At 53.9% G+C, this 21,112-nt stretch overlaps 1 protein-coding gene across 1 annotated transcript in view; it reads right to left on the bottom strand.

Annotated features, from left to right (window-relative positions):
* Positions 1–21,112, bottom strand: part of tram2 (translocation associated membrane protein 2) — a 135,965-nt gene that overhangs the window by 39,796 nt on the left and 75,057 nt on the right. The window contains exons 6-8 of the mRNA XM_085978689.1: positions 12,522–12,592; positions 6,580–6,684; positions 5,055–5,198 (exon numbers count right to left, since the gene is read on the bottom strand). Coding sequence (XP_085834815.1) covers positions 5,055–5,198; positions 6,580–6,684; positions 12,522–12,592 — 320 coding nt within the window. The remainder of the gene's footprint in view (positions 1–5,054; positions 5,199–6,579; positions 6,685–12,521; positions 12,593–21,112) is intronic.

The following is a 21,112-nucleotide window of genomic DNA, read 5'->3' as shown; positions in this document are numbered from 1 at the left end:
ACCAGGATATTACCTGGGCTGGAGCGCTTCAGCTATGAAGAGAGACTGGACAGGCTGGGGTTGTTTTCCTTAGAGCAGAGAAGGCTGAGGGGGGGACCTGATTGAGGTGTACAAAATTATGAGGGGCATAGATAGAAAGGAACTTTTCCCCTTAGTAGAGGGGTCAATAACCAGGGGGCATAGTTTCAAGGTAAGGGGCAGGAGGTTTAGAGGGGATTTGAGGAAAAACTTTTGAAATTGTGCCCTGTACTCCCCAGTCCAAGTCATTAATATATATCAAGAAACGCAGTGGTCCTAGTACCGACCCCTGCAGAACACCACTGTATACCTTCCTCCAGTCCGAAAAACAACCGTTCAGCACTACTCGCTGCGGAGGGCATGCCATAATCTTCCAATCCTCCTTAGATACGAGTGATAAGACTTCAAGAAGACATAAGACAGGCTGGTGAAATGGGCAGACACGTGGCAGGTGAAATTTAACACAGAAAAGTGCGAAGTGATACATTTTGGTAGGAAGAACGAGGAGAGGCAATATAAACTAGAGGGTAATATAGAAACATCGAAGATAGGAGCAGGAGTAGGCCATTCGGCCCCTCGAGCCTGTTCCGCCATTTAATGCGATCATGGCTGATCATCCAAATTCAGTACCCTGTCCCTGCCTTCTCCCCATATCCCTTGATCCCTTTAGCCTTAAGAAATATATCCAACTCCTTCTTGAATATATTTAATGAATTGGCCTCTACTGTCTTCTGTGGTAGAGAATTCCACAGGTTCACCACTCTCTGGGTGAAGAAATTCCTCCTCATCTCTGTCCTAAATGGCTTACCCCTTATCCTTAGATTGTGACCCCTGGTTCTGGACTCCCCGACCATCGGGAACATCCTTCCTGCATCTAGTCTGTCTAGTCCTGTTAAAATTTTATAAGTTTCAATGAGATCTCCTCTCATTCTTCTAAACTCTAGCGAATATAAGCCTAATCGACCCAATCTCTCTTCATATGTCATTCCTGCCATCCCAGGTATCAGTCTGGTGAATCTTCGCTGCACTCCCTCCATGGCAAGAACATCCTTCCTCAGATAAGGCTACCAAAACTGCACACAATACTCAAGGTGTGGTCTCACCAAGGCCCTGTACAACTGCAGCAAGACATCATTGTTCCTGTACTCAAATCCTCTCGCTATGAAGGCCAACATACCATTTGCCTTCTTAACCGCCTGCTGCACTTGCATGCTTACCTTCAAGCGACTGGTGCACAAGGACATCCAGGTCTCGTTGCACTTCCCCTTTTCCCAATCTATTGCTGTTCAGATAATAATCTGTCTTCCTGTTTTTGCCACCAAAGTGGATAACCTTGCATTTATCCACATTATACTGCATCTGCCCAATCACCCAAACTGTCCAAATCATACTGGAGTATCTCTGCATCCTCCTCACAGCACACACGCTCACCCAGCTTTGTGTTGTCTGCAAACTTGGAGATATTACATCTAGTTCCCTCGTCTAGATCATTAATATATATTGTGAATAGCTGGGGTCCTAGCATTGAGCCTTGCGGTACCCCACTAGTCACTGCCTGCCACTCGGAAAAAGAGCCGTTTATTCCAACTCTTTGCTTCCTGTCTGCCAACCAGTTCTCTATCCAAGACAGTACCTTGCCCCGAATCCCATGTGCTTTAACTTTGCACGCCAACCTCCTATGCGGGACCTTATCGAAAGCCTTCTGGAAGTCCAAATACACCACATCCACTGGTTCTCCCTTATCTATTCTACCAGTTACATCCTGAAAAAGTTCCAGTAGATTAGTCAAACATGATTTACCTTTTGTAAATCCATGCTGACTTTGTCCGATCCTGTCACTGTTTTCCAAGTGCTCTGCTATTACATCTTTTATAATGGACTCTAGCATTTTCCCCAGTACCGATGTCAGGCTTACCGATCTGTAATTCCCCATTTTCTCTCTACCACCTTTTTTAAATAGTGGGGTAACATTAGCTACCCTCCAATCCATAGAAACTGTTCCAGAGTCTATCGAATTTTGGAAGATGACCAGCAATCCATCTACTATTTCCAGGGCCACTTCCTTAAGTACCCTAGGATGTAGATTGTCAGGCCCTGGGGATTTATCGGCCTTCAATCCCATCAATTTCCCGAACACCATTTCCCTACAAATACTGATTTCATTCAGTTCCTCCCTTTCACCAGACCCTATGTTCCCCGACATCTCTGGGAGGTTATTTGTGTCCTTCTTTGTGAAGACAGAACCAAAATATGTATTTAATTGGTCTGCCATTTCTTTGCTCCCCATTATAAATTCCCCTGATTCTGACTGCAAGGGACCTACGCTTGACTTCACCAATCTTTTTCTCTTCACATATCTATAGAAGCTTTTACAGTCAGTTTTTATGTTCCCTGAAAGCTTACTCTCATATTCTATTTTCCCTTTCTTAATTAATCCCTTTGTCCTCCTCCTATCTGAATCCTAAACTGCTCCCAATCCTCAGGTTTGCTGCTTTTGCTGGCCAATTTATATGTCCTCTCCTTGGATCTTATGCTAGCCCTAATTTCCCTTGTTAGCCCCGGTTGAGTCACCTTTTTTGTTTTATTTTTATGCCAAACAGAGATGAAGAAATTCTGTAGTTCATCCATGCGGTCTTTGAATGTTTGCCATTGCCTATCCACCGTCAACCCTTTGAGTGCCATTCCCCAATCAATCCTACCCAACTCGCGCCTCAGACCATCGTAGTTTCCTTTATTTCTAAAGGGGGTGCATATGCACAAATCGTTGAAGGTGGCAGGGCAGGTTGAGAAAGCGGTTAAAAAAGCATACAGGATACTGGGCTTCATAAATAGAGGTATAGAGTACAAAAGCAAGGAAGTTATGATGAACCTGTATAAAACACTGGTTCGGCCTCAACTGGAGTATTGTGTCCAATTCTGGGCACCGCACTTTAGGAAGGATGTGAAGGCCTCAGAGAGGGTGCAAAAATGATTCCAGGGATGAGGGACTTCAGTTATGTGGATATACTGGAGAAGCTGGGGTTGTTCTCCTTAGAGCAGAGAAGGTAGCCCTGCAATTTTTTTTCCTTCAGGTACTTATCCAATTCCCTTTTGAAAGCTGTGATTAAATCTGCCTCCACCACCCTTTCAGGCAGTGCATCCCAGATCCTAACCACTCGCTGCGTAAAAAAGTTTTTCCTCACATCATATCAAGAAATGGCTGAGCGCACTGGATACAGCAAAGGCTGTGGGCCCCGACAATATCCTGGCTGTCGTACTGAAGACTTGTGCTCCAGAACTAGCCGCGCCTCTAGCCAAGCTGTTCCAGTACAGCTACCACACTGGCATCTACCCGACAATTTGGAAAAATGCCCAGATATGGCCTGTCCACAAAAAGCAGGACAAATCCAACCCAGCCAATTACCGCCCCATCAGTCTACCCTCATGATGCACTATCAACAACACCAAAGACTACGAGTTGAACTTATACGAAGTAGGCTTTTATTGACTAAGAACTGGAGCATGCCTCTACTAGTGGATCCATCCTAAGAGCTCCCGGGGGGAAGGGTGGTGAGTCACCTTTATACCCGGGCTTAGGGGTGGAGCCATGGGCGGAGACATGCCCGGACCTGTACAGAGTTAACAGTGGTTTACCACCCCTCAATCATCAGCAAAGTGATGGAAGGTGTCAACAGTGCTATCAAGCGGCACTTACTCACCAATAACCTGCTCACTGATGCCCAGTTTGGGTTCTGCCAAGACCACTCGGCTCCTGACCTCATTACAGCCTTGGTCCAAACATGGTCAAAAGAGCTGAATTCCAGAAGTGAGGTGAGAGTGACTGCCCTTGACATCAAGACAGCATTTGACCGAGTGTGGCATCAAGGAGTCCGAGTAAAACTGAAGTCAATGAGAATCGGGGGGGGGGGGGGGGGGGGAAACTCTCCACTGGCTGGAGTCATACCTAGCACAAAGGAAGATGGTTGTGGTGGTTGAAGGTCAATCATCACAGCCCCAGGACATCACTGCAGGAGTTCCTCAGGGCAGTGTCCTAGGCCTAACCATCTTCAGCTGATTCATCAATGACCTTCCCTCCATCATAAGGTCAGAAATGGGGATGTTTGCTGATGACTGCACAGTGTTCAGTGCCATTCACAACTCTTCAGATAATGAGGCAGTCTACGCCCGCATGCAGCAAGACCTGGACGGCTTGAGCTGATAAGTGGCAGGTAACATTCGCGCCACGGAAGTGCCAGGCAATGACTACCTACAACAAGAGAGCATCTAACCACCGGCTCTTCACATTCAATGGCATTACTATCGCCGAATCCTCCACCATCAACATCCTTGGGGTCACCATTGGCCAGAAACTTAACTAGACCAGCCACATAAATACTGTGGCAACAAGAGCAGGTCAGAGGCTGGGTATTCTGCGGCAAGTGTCTCACCTCCTGACTCCCCAAAGCCTTTCCACCATCTACAAGGCACAAGTAAGGAGTGTGATGGAATACTCACCACTTGCCTGGATGAGTGCAGCTCCAACAACACTCAAGAAGCTCGACACCATCCAGGACAAAGCAGCCCACTTGATTGGCACCCCATCCGCCACCTTAAGCATTCACTCCCTCCACCACCGGCGTACCGTGGCTGCAGTGTGGACCATCTACAAGATGCACTGCAGCAACTCGCCAAGGCTTCTTCGGCAGCACCTCCCAAACCCGCGACCTCTTCCACCTAGAAGGACAAGGGCAGCAGGCGCATGGGAACACCACCACCTCCAAGTCACACACCATCCTGACTGAGAAGTATATCACCAATCCTTCATCGTCGCTGGGTCAAAATCCTGGAACTCCCTAACTAACAGCACTGTGAGTGTACCTTCACCACATGGACTGCAGCGGTTCAAGGCGGCGGTTCATCACCACCTTATCAAGGGCGACTAGGGATGGGCAATAAATGCTGGCCTTGCCAGCAACGCCCACATCCCAGGAACAAGTAATAAAAAGAGAGCGAGACACAGAGACAGACAAAACGAGAGCAGTGTGGTTGGTACGTACCGGATGGGAAGGGTGTTGAAGATTCCCTTTTCTATGTCGAAGGTCTGAGGGTCGACGCGCGAGAGGCCAAATCCCACAACCAGCATGGCGAGAGTCAAGGTCATGAGACGGGTCAGGACAAAGACCACTGCCCAAGCATTAAACCTGTTCAACAGGAAAGGAAGCAGTGAACAAAGAGATGGTCCCAGCCTCACAGCGCCCGTCCTTTACAGCTGCTCATCCCCTCAGTGAGCAGCAAGCTCGCCGTGCAGTCAGAGCTTGTGGGCTCAAGTCCCACTCCAGAGACTAGAATGCAGGCCAACACTCCCAGTGCAGTACTGAGGGAGTGCAGCACTGTCGGGAGGGGCAGTACTGAGCGAGTGCAGCACTGTCGGAGGGGCAGTACTGAGGGAGTGCAGCACTGTCGGAGGGGCAGTACTGAGGGAGTGCAGCACTGTCGGAGGGGCAGTACTGAGGGAGTGCAGCACTGTCGGAGGGGCAGTACTGAGGGAGTGCAGCACTGTCGGAGGGGCAGTACTGAGGGAGTGCAGCACTGTCGGAGGGGCAGTACTGAGGGAGTGCAGCACTGTCGGAGGGGCAGTACTGAGCGAGTGCAGCACTGTCGGAGGGGCAGTACTGAGGGAGTGCAGCACTGTCGGAGGGGCAGTACTGAGGGAGTGCAGCACTGTCGGAGGGGCAGTACTGAGGGAGTGCAGCACTGTCGGAGGGGCAGTACTGAGGGAGTGCAGCACTGTCGGAGGGGCAGTACTGAGGGAGTGCAGCACTGTCGGAGGGGCAGTACTGAGGGAGTGCAGCACTGTCGGAGGGGCAGTACTGAGGGAGTGCAGCACTGTCGGAGGGGCAGTACTGAGGGAGTGCAGCACTGTCGGAGGGGCAGTACTGAGGGAGTGCAGCACTGTCGGAGGGGCAGTACTGAGGGAGTGCAGCACTGTCGGAGGGGCAGTACTGAGGGAGTGCAGCACTGTCGGAGGGGCAGTACTGAGGGAGTGCAGCACTGTCGGAGGGGCAGTACTGAGGGAGTGCAGCACTGTTGGAGGGGCTGTACTGAGGGAGTGCTGCACTGTCGGAGGGGCCACCTTTCGGATGAGACGTTAAACCGAGGCACTTTCTGCTCTCTCAGGTGGATGTAAAAGATCCCATAACACTATTGGAAGAGGAGCCAGGGAGTTCTTACTGGTGTCCCAACCAATAGTGTAGATTTTGTGCTAAAGTCCTGCAGTGGTGCTTGAACCCACAACCTTCTGACTTGGCAATAGAGAGAGACACCAACAAAGCCATGGCCCACATCTACACTTCGGGCATTTCAAATTCATTCTACGTAAAGCACGAGGTTGGTGAAACACAATGAGGTACTATCGCTCACCGTGATCAGCCCTCCTCCACTACCGGCACTGTGAATCAGCTCTATAACTCCCTCGCACTATCCCACACCATTACACGTTGGTTAGCGAGTCCCTCACAGGCACCGACTCCGCCTCCTGTCCAACAATCACCAGCTAACACAGCTCGGTGACCTCATACTCACAACTTCTGGTTGTTCTCATCGGTGAAGTAGAATAACCGCGCCACGTGAAACACCAGCTCCGCCACGCACTGCAACACCAGCAGCACCACCCCCAACCGCGTCAAGCTACAGAGGAGAAACACTCGGTTAGTACCACCTTCTCCCCATATCCCCAACCTTATCCTCTGCCCTTCACCCTGCTGTCCTGCACTCTGACCCTACACCCTGCTGTCCTGCACTCTGACCCTTCACCCTGCTGTCCTGCACTCTGACCCTCCACCCTTCACCCTGCTGTCCTGCACTCTGACCCTACACCCTGCTGTCCTGCACTCTGACCCTACACCCTGCTGTCCTGCACTCTGACCCTCCACCCTTCACCCTGCTGTCCTGCACTCTGACCCTCCACCCTGCTGTCCTACACTCTGACCCTCCACCCTGCTCCTTCACCCTGCTGTCCTGCACTCTGACCCTCGACCCTTCAGTCCTGCACTCTGACCCTCGACCCTTCACCCTGCTGTCCTACACTCTGATCCTTCACCCTGCTGTCCTGCACTCTGATCCTTAACCCTGCTGTCCTACACTCTGATCCTTCACCCTGCTGTCCTGCACTCTGAACCTCCACCCTTCAGTCCTGCACTCTGACCCTCGACCCTTCACCATGCTGTCCTACACTCTGATCCTTCACCCTGCCGTCCTACACTCTGACCCACGTGGCCCTTCACTCTGCTGACAGAGACACCCACTAAACAACGAGCGCCCTCCAGGGCATAGGGGGAGTACATAATAACATAAGAAATAGGAGCAGGAGTCGGCCATTTGGCCCTTCGAGCCTGCTCCGCCATTCAATAAGATCATGGCTGATCTTCTACTTCATGTCCACTTTCCTGCACTATCCCCATATCCCTCGATATTCAAAAATCTAGCGATCTCTGTCTTGAATATACTCAACGACTGAGCCGCCACAGCCCTCTGGGGTAAAGAATTACAAAGATTCACCACCCTCAACCAGGGGAAACATCCTCCCTGCATCTACCCTGTCAAGCCCTGTAAGAATTTTGTAAGTTTCAATGAGATCACCTCTCATGCTTCTAAACTCTAGAGAATATAGGCCTAGTCTACTCAATCTCTCCTCATAGGACAATCCCCCCATCCCAGGAACCAGTCTGGTGAACCTTCGCTGCACTCCCTCTATGGCAAGTATATCCTTCCTTAGGTAAGGAGACCAAAACTGTACACAATACTCCAGGTGTGGTCTCACCAGGGCCCTATATAATTGCAGTAAGACGTCTTTACTCTTATACTCAAATCCTCTTGTAATAAAGACCAACGTACCATTTGCTTTCCTAATTGCTTGCTGTACCTGCATGTTAACTTTCAGTGATTCGTGTACAAGGACACCCAGGTCCCTCTGAACACCAACATTTCCCAATCTCTCACCATTTAAAAAACTCTGCTTTTCTATTTTTCCTACCAAAGTGGATAACTTCACATATATTCACATTATATTCCATTTGTTATGTTCTTGCCCACTCACTTAGCCTGTCTATGTGCCCTTCAAGCAACCTCACAACTTGCATTCCCACCCAGCTTTGTATCATCAGCAAGCTTGGATATATTACATTTGGTCCCCTCATCCAAATCATTGATATAGATTGTGAATAGCTGAGGCCCAAGCACTGATCCTTGCGGAACCCCACTAGTTACAGTCTGCCAACCCGAAAATGACCCATTTATTCCTACTCTCTGTTTTCTGTCCGTTAACCATAGAAACATAGAAGATAGGAGCAGGAGTAGGCCATTCGGCCCCTCGAGCCTGCTCCGCCATTCAATGAGATCATGGCTGATCATCCAAATTCAGGACCCGGTTCCTGCCTCAATCCAATCCTCAATCCATGCTACTATATTACCCCCAATCCCATGAGCCCTAATTTTGTTTAATAATCTCTTGTGTGGCACCTTATCGAATGCCTTCTGAAAATCCAAATACACCACATCCACTGGTTCCCCCTTATTTATTCTGCTAGTTACAACCTCAAAAAATTCTAACAGATTTGTCAAACACGATTTCTCTTTCATAAATCCGTGCTGACTCTGCCCAATCCTATTATTATTTTCTAAGTGCCCTTTAACCACGTCCTTAATAATAGATTCCAGCATTTTCCGTACTACTGATGTCAGGCTAACTGGTCTGTAGTTCCCCGTTTTCTTTCTCCCTCCTGGGTTACATTTGCTACCTTCTAATCCGCAGGAACCGTTCTAGAATCTATGGAATTTTGGAAAATGACAACCAATTCATCCACTATCGCTATATCCAATTCTTTCAAAACCCTAGGATGTAGGCTATCCGGTCCAGGGGATTTATCAGCTTTCAGTCCCATTAATTTCTCCAGTACTATTTTTTTACTAATACTAATTCCTTTCAGTTCCTCACTCACTAGACCCTTGGTTCTCCACTATTTCCGGGAAGTTTTTTGCGTCTTCTTCCGTGAAGACAGTAACAAAGGCTGAGATTTTATCGATCGATGCGGCTTGGGAGCGGGTCAGGTGGCTTCCAGTCCCGCTCCCAACTACATCTGGCCCACAGACATGATTTTACGTCAACTGGCCATAAGCCCGCCCTGCGGGCTTGCCGGTCAGATGACGTTATTTGATGACGCGTCATCTGCCGGTTTTCTTAAAGGGACCACACACAATTTTTCTTTGACAGCTCATTTCTCAGTGTTTGACAGCATTGACAAACCTGCTCCGAGCACCGGCAAATTTCTCTGCCATTTCCTTACTCCCCATTATATTTTCTCCTGTCTCAGCCTGTAAGGGACCCACATTTACTTTCGCTAATCTTTTCCTTTTTACATAACTACAGAGGCTTTTACAGTCTGTTTTTGTCTCTCGCTAGTTTACTCTCATATTCTATTTTCCCTTTATTTATCAATTTCCTGGTCCTCCTTTGCTGAATTCTAAAATCCTCCCAATCCTCAGGCTTACTACTCTTTTTGGCAGCATTATAAGCCTCTTCCTTTGATCTAATACTATCTTTAACTTCTCTTGTTAGTCACGGTTGGACCACTTTTCCTGTGGGTTTTTTGTGCCTTAAAGGAATGTATATTTGTTGTAAATTATGTAATAATTCTTTAAATGCTAGCCATTGCTCGTCCACTGTCATACCTTTTAATGTAGTTTCCCAGTCTACATTAGCCAACTCGCCCCTCATGCCTACATAGTTTGCTTTGTTTAGATTTAAGACTCTAGTTTCGGATTTAACTAAATCACTTTCAAACTCAATATAAAATGCGGAGGTTGGGGATGGCATTAAAAGGGAAATTAGAGAAGCGTGCAATAAGGGCACAGCAGTCATCATGGGTGATTTTAATCTACATATAGATTGGGCCAACCAAATTAGTAACAATACTGTGGAGGAGGAATTCTTGGAGTGTTTAAGGGATGGTTTCCTGGACCAATATATCGAGCAACCAACCAGAGATCAGGCCATCTTGACTGGGTATTATGTAACGAGAAAGGATTAATTAGCAATCTTGTTGTACGAGGCCTCTTGGGTCGGAGCGAATTCTTCATTAAGATGGAGAATGAAGTAGTCGACTCAGAGACTAGGGTCCTAAATTTAAATAAAGGAAACTACGATGGTCTGAGGCGCGAGTTGGGTCGGATTGATTGGGGAATGTCACTCAAAGGGTTGACGGTGGATAGGCAATGGCAAACATTCAAAGACCGCATGGATGAACTACAGAATTTGTTCATCCCAGTTTGGCATAAAAATAAAACAAAAAAGGTGACTCAACCGTGGCTAACAAGGGAAATTAGGGATAGCATAAGATCCAAGGTGAGGACATATAAATTGGCCAGAAAATGCAGTAAACCTGAGGATTGGGAGCAGTTTAGGATTCAACAAAGGAGAACAAAGGGATTAATTAAGAAAGGGAAAATAGAATATGAGAGTAAGCTTGCAGGGAACATAAAAACTGACTGTAAAAGCTTCTATAGATATGTGAAGAGAAAAAGATTGGTGAAGTCAAGTGTAGGTCCCTTGCAGTCAGAATCAGGGGAATTTATAATGGGGAACAAAGAAATGGCAGACCAATTAAATACATATTTTGGTTCTGTCTTCACAAAGGAGGACACAAATTACCTCCCAGAGATGTCAGGGAACATAGGGTCTGATGAAAGGGAGGAACTGAAAGAAATCAGTATTTGTAGGGAAATGGTGTTAGGGAAATTGACGGGATTGAAGGCCGATAAATCCCCAGGGCCTGATAATCTACATCCTAGGGTACTTAAGGAAGTGGCCCTAGAAATAGTTGATGCTTTGCTGATCATCTTCCAGCATTCGATGGAATCTGGAACAGTACCCATGGATTGGAGGGTAGCTAATGCTACCCCACTATTCAAAAAAGGTGGTAGAGAGAAAACGGGGAATTACAGACCGGTAAGCCTGACATCGGTAGTGGGGAAAATGCTAGAGTCCATTATAAAAGATGTAATAGCAGAGCACTTGGAAAACAGTGACAGGATCGGACAAAGTCAACATGGATTTACAAAAGGTAAATCGTGCTTGACTAATCTACTGGAATTTTTTGAGGATGTAACTGGTAAAATAGATAAGGGAGAACCAGTGGATGTGGTGTATTTGAACTTTCAGAAGGCTTTCGATAAGGTCCCGCATAAGAGATTAGCGTGTAAAGTTAAGGCACATGGGATTGGGGGCAAGGTATTGACTTGGATAGAGAACTGGTTGGCAGACAGAAAGCAAAGAGTTGGAATAAACGGGTCTTTTTCCGAGTGGCAGGCAGTAACTAGTGGGGTACCACAGGGATCGGTCCTTGGGCCCCAGCTATTCACAATATATATTAATGATCCAGACAAGGGAACTAGATGTAATATCTCCAAGTTTGCAGACGACACAAAGCTGGGTGGGCGTGTGTGCTGTGAGGAGGATGCCAAGAAACTCCAGGATTTTTTGGACAGGTTGGGTGATTGGGCAGAAGCATGGCAGATGCAATATAACGTGGATAAATGCGAGGTTATCCACTTTGGTGGCAAAAACAGGAATGCAGATTATTATCTGAATGGCAATAGATTGGAAGAAGGGGAAGTGCAACGAGACCTGGGTGTCCTTGTGCACCAGTCGCTGAAGGTAAGCATGCAGGTGCAGCAGGTGGTTAAGGCGGCAAATGGTATGTTGGCCTTCGTAGCGAGAGGGTTTGAGTACAGGAACAAGGATGTCTTGCTGCAGTTATACAGGGCCTTGGTGAGACCACATCTTGAGTATTGTGTGCAGTTTTGGTCGCCTTATCTGAGGAAGGATGTTCTTGCCATGGAAGGAGTTCAGCGAAGATTCACCAGGCTGATACCTGGGATGGCAGGAATGACATATGAGGAGAGATTGGGTCAATTGGGCCTGTACTCGCTGGAGTTTAGAAGAATGAGAGGGGATCTCATTGAAACTTATAAAATTCTGACAGGACTGGACAGGCTAGATGCAGGAAGGATGTTCCGAATGGTCAGGGAGTCCAGAACCAGGGGTCACAGTCTAAGGATAAAGGGTAGGCCATTTAGGGCAGAAATGAGGAGGAATTTCTTCACCCAGAGAGTGGTGAACCTGTGGAATTCTCTACCACAGAAGGCAGTAGAGGCCAATACATTAAATATATTCAAGAAGGAGTTGGATATATTTCTTAATGCTAAAGGGATCAAGGGGTATGGCGAGGAAGCAGGGACCGGGTATTGAATTTGGATGATCAGCCATGATCGCATTGAATGGCGGAGCAGGCTCGAGGGGCCGAATAGCCTACTCCTGCTCCTATCTTCTATGTTTCTATGTAAAATTCTATCATATTGTGGTCACTCTTCCCTAAAGACCCCTTTACTACAAGGTTATTAATTGACACTTTCTCATTGCACAATAGAACCCCCTCAAGCCGTCAGTTCGCTCCAAACCGCACACTTACTTGAGTAGGTAGGCGCCCGCAATGTGCAGGAGGTACAGACCAATATACAACAGCTGTCGAGGGATCTCCTCCTGCCAGAGATACAACGGGGCACATCAACATCGCTAAAATCTCCCAACCCACACTTCCAACCCCAACCTCCGACCCTAAACCACCCCTCCCATCCCACTCCCCAACCTCTGACCCTAACCCACCCCCTCCCATCCTACTCCCCAACCTCTGACCCTAACCCACCCCCTCCCATCCCACCCCCAACCTCTGACCCTAACCCACCCCCTCCCACCCCACTCCCCGACCATAACCCACACCCCTGCCATCCCACCCCCCGACCCTAACCCACCGCCTCCCTTCCCACCACCCAACCAAGCACGGTTAGATACAGAGTAAAGCTCCCTCTACACTGTCCCATCAAACACTCCCAGGGCAGATACAGCACGGGTTAGATACAGAGTAAAGCTCCCTCTACACTGTCCCAAACACTCCCAGGGCAGGTACAGCACGGGTTAGATACGGAGTAAAGCTCCCTCTACACTGTCCCATCAAACACTCCCAGGGCAGGTACAGCACGGGTTAGATACAGAGTAAAGCTCCCTCTACACTGTCCCATCAAACACTCCCAGGGCAGGTACAGCACGGGTTAGATACAGAGTAAAGCTCCCTCTACACTGTCCCATCAAACACTCCCAGGACAGGTACAGCGCGGGTTAGATACAGAGTATCTCGTGAAGTGCTGCGCCGATAACAACCTGGCCCTTAACATCAAGAAAACCAAAGAAATCATTGTGGGCTTCAGGAAGTCGAAAGGCGGAAGTCACACCCCCATCCACATCAATGGGGCTGTGGTGGAAAGGGTGGACAGCTTTAAGTTCCTCGGAGTCCACATCACGGAAGACCTCTCCTGGTCCCTCAATACCTCCTCTCTGGTCAAGAAGGCCCAGCAGCGCCTATATTTCCTAAGGAGGCTGAAGGGATGTAATCTGTCACCCTGATCCTCTCTAACTTTTACCGCTGCACTATAGAGAGCATCCTGACAAACTGTATCACAGTATGGTATGGCAGCTGTAGCTACGATGACCGGAAAGCCCTGCAGCGGGTAGTCAAAACTGCCCAACGCATTACCGGCACCCGGCTACCGACCATAGAGCACATACACCAGAAACGCTGTCTACGGAGGTCACGGTCCATCATCAAAGACCCTACCCACCCCAGCCACAGTCTGTTCGCCCTCCTGCCATCTGGGAGATGCTACAGATGCATTCGCACCGTACGACCAGATTTAGGAACAGCTTCTTTCCCAGGGCTGTCATCCTACTGAACTCCACAAATAAACTCTAAAGCCTACACATCTGCCAATGCACTTTATTATGGTTATGTTAATGTATTACAAGCCAAATGTATGTCGAATATTTAAATGTCTTAATCCAAATGTACACTCTCGGGAGCCGCAAGCCTACATTTCGTTGTACTGCACTTGTGCACTAACAATGACAATAAAAGTTGATTTGATTTGATTTGAGTAAAGCTCCCTCTACACTGCCCCAACAAACACTCCCAGGGCAGGTACAGCACGGGTTAGATACAGAGTAAAGCTTCCTCTACACTGTCCCACCAAACACTCCCAGGGCAGGTACAGCACGGGTTAGATACAGAGTAAAGTTCCCTCTACACTGTCCCATCAAACACTCCCAGGGCAGGTACAGCACGGGTTAGATACAGAGTAAAGTTCCCGCTACACTGTCCCATCAAACACTCCCAGGGCAGGTACAGCACGGGTTAGATACAGAGTAAAGCTCCCTCTACACTGTCCCATCAAACACTCCCAGGGCAGGTACAGCACGGGTTAGATACAGAGTAAAGCTCCCTCTACACTGTCCCATCAAACACTCCCAGGGCAGGTACAGCACGGGTTAGACACAGAGTAAAGCTCCTCTACACTGTCCCATCAAACACTCTCAGGGCAGGAACAGCACGGGTTAGATACAGAGTAAACCTCCCTCTACACTGTCCCATCAAACACTCCCAGGGCAGGTACAGCACGGGGTTAGATACAGAGTAAAGCTCTCTCTACACTGTCCCATCAAACACTCCCAAGGCAGGTACAGCACGGGTTAGATACAGAGTAAAGCTCCTCTACACTGTCCCATCAAACACTCCCAGGGCAGGTACAGCACGGGTTAGATACAGAGTAAAGCTCCCTCTACACTGTCCCATCAAACACTCCCAGGGCAGGTACAGCACGGGTTAGATACAGAGTAAAGCTCCCTCTACACTGTCCCATCAAACACTCCCAGGGCAGGTACAGCACGGGTTAGATACAGAGTAAAGCTCCCTCTACACTGTCCCATCAAACACTCCCAGGGCAGGTACAGCACGGGGTTAGATACAGAGTAAAGCTCCCTCTACACTGTCCCATCAAACACTCCCAGGGCGGGTACAGCACGGGTTAGATACAGAGTAAAGCTCCCTCTACACTGCCCCATCAAACACTCCCAGGGCAGGTACAGCACGGGTTAGATACAGAGTAAAGCTCCCTCTACACTGTCCCATCAAACACTCCCAGGGGCAGGTGCAGCACGGGTTAAACACGGTGGAACTTACTTTGCGCGCTCTCTGGAAGTAAAGCTCTGGCAGTGAGTGGATCCAGTACGCGAGTTGGCACAAGTAGAAAAACTTTACCTGGAAACTGGAGAGAAGCAGAGATAGAATCAGCGCCCATCCCCCCATCCCGGTAACCACATCCCCTGTGACTTCCCCCGCCCCCTCCCACCCCTGGGTCAGTGATTTTCGCTGCCATTTGCTAAGGATTGGGCCAGGATGTGCCGGCCCCAACAGTTGGATATCCTGCACACTCGGTGCCTAGACTTGCACGGTGAATGGGCAGCAAGTCCCCGGTACAAACAGCAGCCAATGTGTCTGAAAACCATCCCTCCCCCTTCCAGGCACTGACTGACCCCAAACCACAGCGAGACCCTGGCACCCCCCACTCCGCGAGCCGAGACCCCACCGCCCCCACAGAGACCCCTTTCCTCCCTTGCCTTGACCCCCAATCACCTCGGCCCTCCTCACCGAGACCCACGGGGTAACCAGAATCCACCGCCCGAAACCAACCCAACCACCTGTCAATTCACCAGCAGCAAGGATCAGAGTCCGAGCTGGTCAGCCCGGGGGGCCTCGCAGCTCGGTCGAAGACAAACCCCAGGACTTACGAGAGGTCGGTGTGAGGATATTTCTCCCAGAGGCTGGTCGGGTAGGTCACGTAGCCTTCCTGTGAACACACACAATCAGTTAGAAATGAAATTCATCTCAGAGAGGAGGGGACGGGTGAGGGGGGGTAGGGGAAAAAGGGCGAGGGGTGAGTGGGGGGTGCAAGGGCGCGGGGAAGGGGGCGAGGGCGCGGGGAGGGAAGAGACGGGGAGGGGGGGAAGAGACGGGGAGGGGGGGGAAGAGACGGGGAGGGGGGGGGAAGAGACGGGGAGGGGGGGGAAGAGACGGGGAGGGGGGGGAAGAGACGGGAGGGGGGGGAAGAGACGGGGAGGGGGGGGGAAGAGACGGGGAGGGGGGGGAAGAGACGGGGAGGGGGGGGGAAGAGACGGGGAGGGGGGGGAAGAGACGGGGAGGGGGGGGGAAGAGACGGGGAGGGGGGGAAGAGACGGGGAGGGGGGGGAAGAGACGGGGAGGGGGGAAGAGACGGGGAGGGGGGGGGAAGAGACGGGGAGGGGGGGGGAAGAGACGGGGAGGGGGGGGAAGAGACGGGGAGGGGGGGGAAGAGACGGGGAGGGGGGGGAAGAGACGGGGAGGGGGGGAAGAGACGGGGAGGGGGGGGAAGAGACGGGGAGGGGGGGGAAGAGACGGGGAGGGGGGGGAAGAGACGGGGAGGGGGGGGAAGAGACGGGGAGGGGGGGGAAGAGACGGGGAGGGGGGGGGAAGAGACGGGGAGGGGGGGGGAAGAGACGGGGAGGGGGGGGAAGAGACGGGGAGGGGGGGGAGAGACGGGGAGGGGGGGAAGAGACGGGGAGGGGGGGGAAGAGACGGGGAGGGGGGGAAGAGACGGGGAGGGGGGGGAAGAGACGGGGAGGGGGGGGAAGAGACGGGGAGGGGGGGGAAGAGACGGGGAGGGGGGGGGAAGAGACGGGGAGGGGGGGGAAGAGACGGGGAGGGGGGGGAAGAGACGGGGAGGGGGGGGAAGAGACGGGGGGGGAAGAGACGGGGGGGGGAAGAGACGGGAAGAGACGGGAGGGGGGGGAAGAGACGGGGAGGGGGGAAAGAGACGGGGAGGGGGGGAAGAGACGGGGGAGGGGGGAAGAGACGGGGAGGGGGGGGGAAGAGACGGGGAGGGGGGGAAGAGACGGGGAGGGGGGAAGAGACGGGGAGGGGGGGAAGAGACGGGGAGGGGGGGAAGAGACGGGGAGGGGGGAAGAGACGGGGAGGGGGGGGAAGAGACGGGGAGGGGGGAAGAGACGGGGAGGGGGGGAAGAGACGGGGAGGGGGGGAAGAGACGGGGAGGGGGGAAGAGACGGGGAGGGGGGGAAGAGACGGGGAGGGGGGGAAGAGACGGGGAGGGGGGAAGAGACGGGAGGGGGGGAAGAGACGGGGAGGGGGGGAAGAGACGGGGAGGGGGGGGAAGAGACGGGGAGGGGGGGAAGAGACGGGGAGGGGGGAAGAGACGGGAGGGGGGGAAGAGACGGGGAGGGGGGGAAGAGACGGGGAGGGGGGGAAGAGACGGGGAGGGGGGGGAAGAGACGGGGAGGGGGGGAAGAGACGGGGAGGGGGGGAAGAGACGGGGAGGGGGGGAAGAGACGGGGAGGGGGGGAAGAGACGGGGAGGGGGGGAAGAGCGGGGAGGGGGGGAAGAGACGGGGAGGGGGGGGAAGAGACGGGGAGGGGGGGGAAGAGACGGGGAGGGGGGGAAGAGACGGGGAGGGGGGGGAAGAGACGGGGAGGGGGGGAAGAGACGGGGAGGGGGGGAAGAGACGGGGAGGGGGGAAGAGACGGGGAGGGGGGAAGAGACGGGGAGGGGGGGAAGAGACGGGGAGGGGGGGAAGAGACGGGGAGGGGGGGAAGAGACGGGGAGGGGGGGAAGAGACGGGGAGGGGGGGAAGAGACGGGGAGGGGGGGAAGAGACGGGGAGGGGGGGAAGAGACGGGGGAGGGGGGGAAGAGACGGGGAGGGGGGAGAGAGGGAGGGGGAAGAGACGGGGAGGGGGGGAAGAGACGGGGAGGGGGGGAAGAGACGGGGAGGGGGGGAAGAGACGGGGAGGGGGGGAAGAGACGGGGAGGGGGGGAAGAGACGGGGAGGGGGGGAAGAGACGGGGAGGGGGGGGAAGAGACGGGGAGGGGGGGAAGAGACGGGGAGGGGGGGAAGAGACGGGGAGGGGGGGGAAGAGAACGGGGAGGGGGGAAGAGACGGGAGGGGGGGAAGAGACGGGGAGGGGGGGAAGAGACGGGGAGGGGGGGAAGAGACGGGGGAGGGGGGGAAGAGACGGGGAGGGGGGGAAGAGACGGGGAGGGGGGGAAGAGACGGGAGGGGGGGAAGAGACGGGGAGGGGGGGAAGAGACGGGGAGGGGGGAGAGAGACGGGGAGGGGGGGAAGAGACGGGGGAGGGGGGGAAGAGACGGGGAGGGGGGGAAGAGACGGGGAGGGGGGGAAGAGACGGGGAGGGGGGGAAGAGACGGGGAGGGGGGGAAGAGACGGGGAGGGGGGGAAGAGACGGGGAGGGGGGAAGAGACGGGGAGGGGGGGGGAAGAGACGGGGAGGGGGGGAAGAGACGGGGAGGGGGGGAAGAGACGGGGAGGGGGGGGAAGAGACGGGGAGGGGGGGAAGAGACGGGGAGGGGGGGAAGAGGACGGGGAGGGGGGGAAGAGACGGGGAGGGGGGGAAGAGACGGGGAGGGGGGGAAGAGACGGGGAGGGGGGGAAGAGACGGGGAGGGGGGGAAGAGACGGGGAGGGGGGGAAGAGACGGGGAGGGGGGGAAGAGCGGGAGGGGGGGGGAAGAGACGGGGAGGGGGGGAAGAGACGGGGAGGGGGGGAAGAGACGGGGAGGGGGGGAAGAGACGGGAGGGGGGGTAAGAGACGGGGAGGGGGGGGAAGAGACGGGGGAGGGGGGGAAGAGACGGGGAGGGGGGGAAGAGACGGGGAGGGGGGGAAGAGACGGGGAGGGGGGGAAGAGACGGGGAGGGGGGGGAAGAGACGGGGAGGGGGGGAAGAGACGGGGAGGGGGGGAAGAGACGGGGAGGGGGGGAAGAGACGGGGAGGGGGGAAGAGACTGGGAGGGGGGGAAGAGACGGGGAGGGGGGGAAGAGACGGGGAGGGGGGGAAGAGACGGGGAGGGGGGGAAGAGACGGGGAGGGGGGGAAGAGACGGGGAGGGGGGGAAGAGACGGGAGGGGGGGGGAAGAGACGGGGAGGGGGGGGAAGAGACGGGTGGAGGGGGGGAAGAGACGGGGAGGGGGGGAAGAGACGGGGAGGGGGGGAAGAGACGGGGGAGGGGGGAAGAGACGGGGGGAGGGGGGGAAGGACGGGGAGGGGGGGAAGAGACGGGGAGGGGGGGAAGAGACGGGGAGGGGGGAAGAGACGGGGAGGGGGGGAAGAGACGGGGGAGGGGGGGAAGAGGACGGGGAGGGGGGGAAGAGCGGGTGAGGGGGGGAAGAGACGGGGAGGGGGGGAAGAGACGGGGAGGGGGGGAAGAGACGGGGAGGGGGGGGAAGAGACGGGGAGGGGGGGGAAGAGACGGGGAGGGGGGGGGAAGAGACGGGGAGGGGGGGGAAGAGACGGGGAGGGGGGGAAGAGACGGGGAGGGGGGGAAGAGACGGGGAGGGGGGGAAGAGACGGGGAGGGGGGGGAAGAGACGGGGAGGGGGGGAAGAGACGGGGAGGGGGGAAGAGACGGGGAGGGGGGGGAAGAGACGGGGAGGGGGGGAAGAGACGGGGAGGGGGGGGAAGAGACGGGGAGGGGGGGAAGAGACGGGGAGGGGGGGAAGAGACGGGGAGGGGGGAAGAGACGGGAGGGGGGGAAGAGACGGGGAGGGGGGGAAGAGACGGGGAGGGGGGAAGAGACGGGGAGGGGGGGAGAGACGGGGAGGGGGGGGAAGAGACGGGGAGGGGGGGAAGACGGGAAGAGACGGGGAGGGGGGGAAGAGACGGGGAGGGGGGGAAGAGACGGGAGGGGGGGAAGAGACGGGGAGGGGGGAAGAGACGGGGAGGGGGGGAAGAGACGGGGAGGGGGGGAAGAGACGGGGAGGGGGGGAAGAGACGGGTGAGGGGGGGAAGAGACTGGGAGGGGGGAGGAAAAAGACGGGGAGAGGGGGCGACGGAGTGAGTCCCTGGTGGCCCCTCTCCCTCCTCACTTCGATGCTCCTTGTGGCCTCTGGTAACAGCTGCCCTTCTGTATCTCACACACTGGCCCACAGCCCATGGGTGTGACGATGAGCTACATCTCCACCTGCACCCAATTCACAATTACCCAATTCAAATGATCAAGGATTATTTTTAAACGTTAAATCTGTTGCTTAATTCAAATCACTGCAGGATTCCACTTTGTTTTAGGTCAATGAAATCTGAACCATCAGGAGGGCAGCAGAGAACAAGACAGAGGAGGTCACCACGAAACTGTAGAGTCCACCTTGAGCACTGTGTCCGTTCTGGTCAGACCCACCTTGAGCACTGGGTCCAGTTCTGGTCAGTCCCACCTTGAGCACTGTGTCCAGTTCTGGTCAGACCCACCTTGAGCACTGTGTCCAGTTCTGGTCAGCCCACCTTGAGCACTGTGTCCAGTTCTGGTCAGACCCACCTTGAGCACTGTGTCCAGTTCTGGTCAGACCCACCTTGAACCCTGTGTCCAGTTCTGGTCAGACCCACCTTGAACCCTGTGTCCAGTTCTGGTCAGTCCCACCTTGAGCACTGTGTCCAGTTCTGGTCAGACCCACCTTGAGCACTGTGTCCAGTTCTGGTCAGACCCACCTTGAGCACCCCTGTGTCCAGTTTCTGGTCAGAACCCACCCTTGAGCACTGTGTCCAGTTCTGGTCAGTCCCACCTTGAGCACTCGTGTCCTTCTGCCATCCCTCACCCCACCTTGAGCACTGTGTCCAGTTCTGGTCAGACCCACCTTGAACCCTGTGTCCAGTTCTGGTCAGACCCACCTTGAACACTGTGTCCAGTTCTGGTCAGACCCACCTTGAACCCTGTGTCCAGTTCTGGTCAGACCCACCTTGAGCACTGTGTCCAGTTCTGGTCAGACCCACCTTGAGCACTGTGTCCAGTTCTGGTCAGACCCACATTGAACCCCTGTGTCCAGTTCTGGTCAGACCCACCTTGAGCACTGTGTCCAGTTCTGGTCAGACCCACCTTGAGCACTGTGTCCAGTTCTGGTCAGACCCACCTTGAGCACTGTGTCCAGTTCTGGTCAGTCCCACCTTGAGCACTGTGTCCAGTTCTGGTCAGACCCACCTTGAGCACTGTGTCCAGTTCTGGTCAGTCCCAGCTTGAGCACTATGTCCAGCTCTGGTCAGACCCACCTTGAGCACTGTGTCCAGTTCTGGTCAGTCCCCCCCTTGAGCACTGTGTCCAGTTCTGGTCAGGTCCCACCTTGAGCACTGT

The sequence above is a fragment of the Somniosus microcephalus genome, chromosome 3, assembly GCF_052327205.1.
Source record: "Somniosus microcephalus isolate GS21.2 chromosome 3, FLI_Smic_1.0, whole genome shotgun sequence".
NCBI classification, from domain to species: Eukaryota; Metazoa; Chordata; class Chondrichthyes; order Squaliformes; family Somniosidae; genus Somniosus; species Somniosus microcephalus.
Note: the sequence above shows the minus strand (reverse complement) of the source record. Positions and strands in the feature narration are given on the sequence as shown.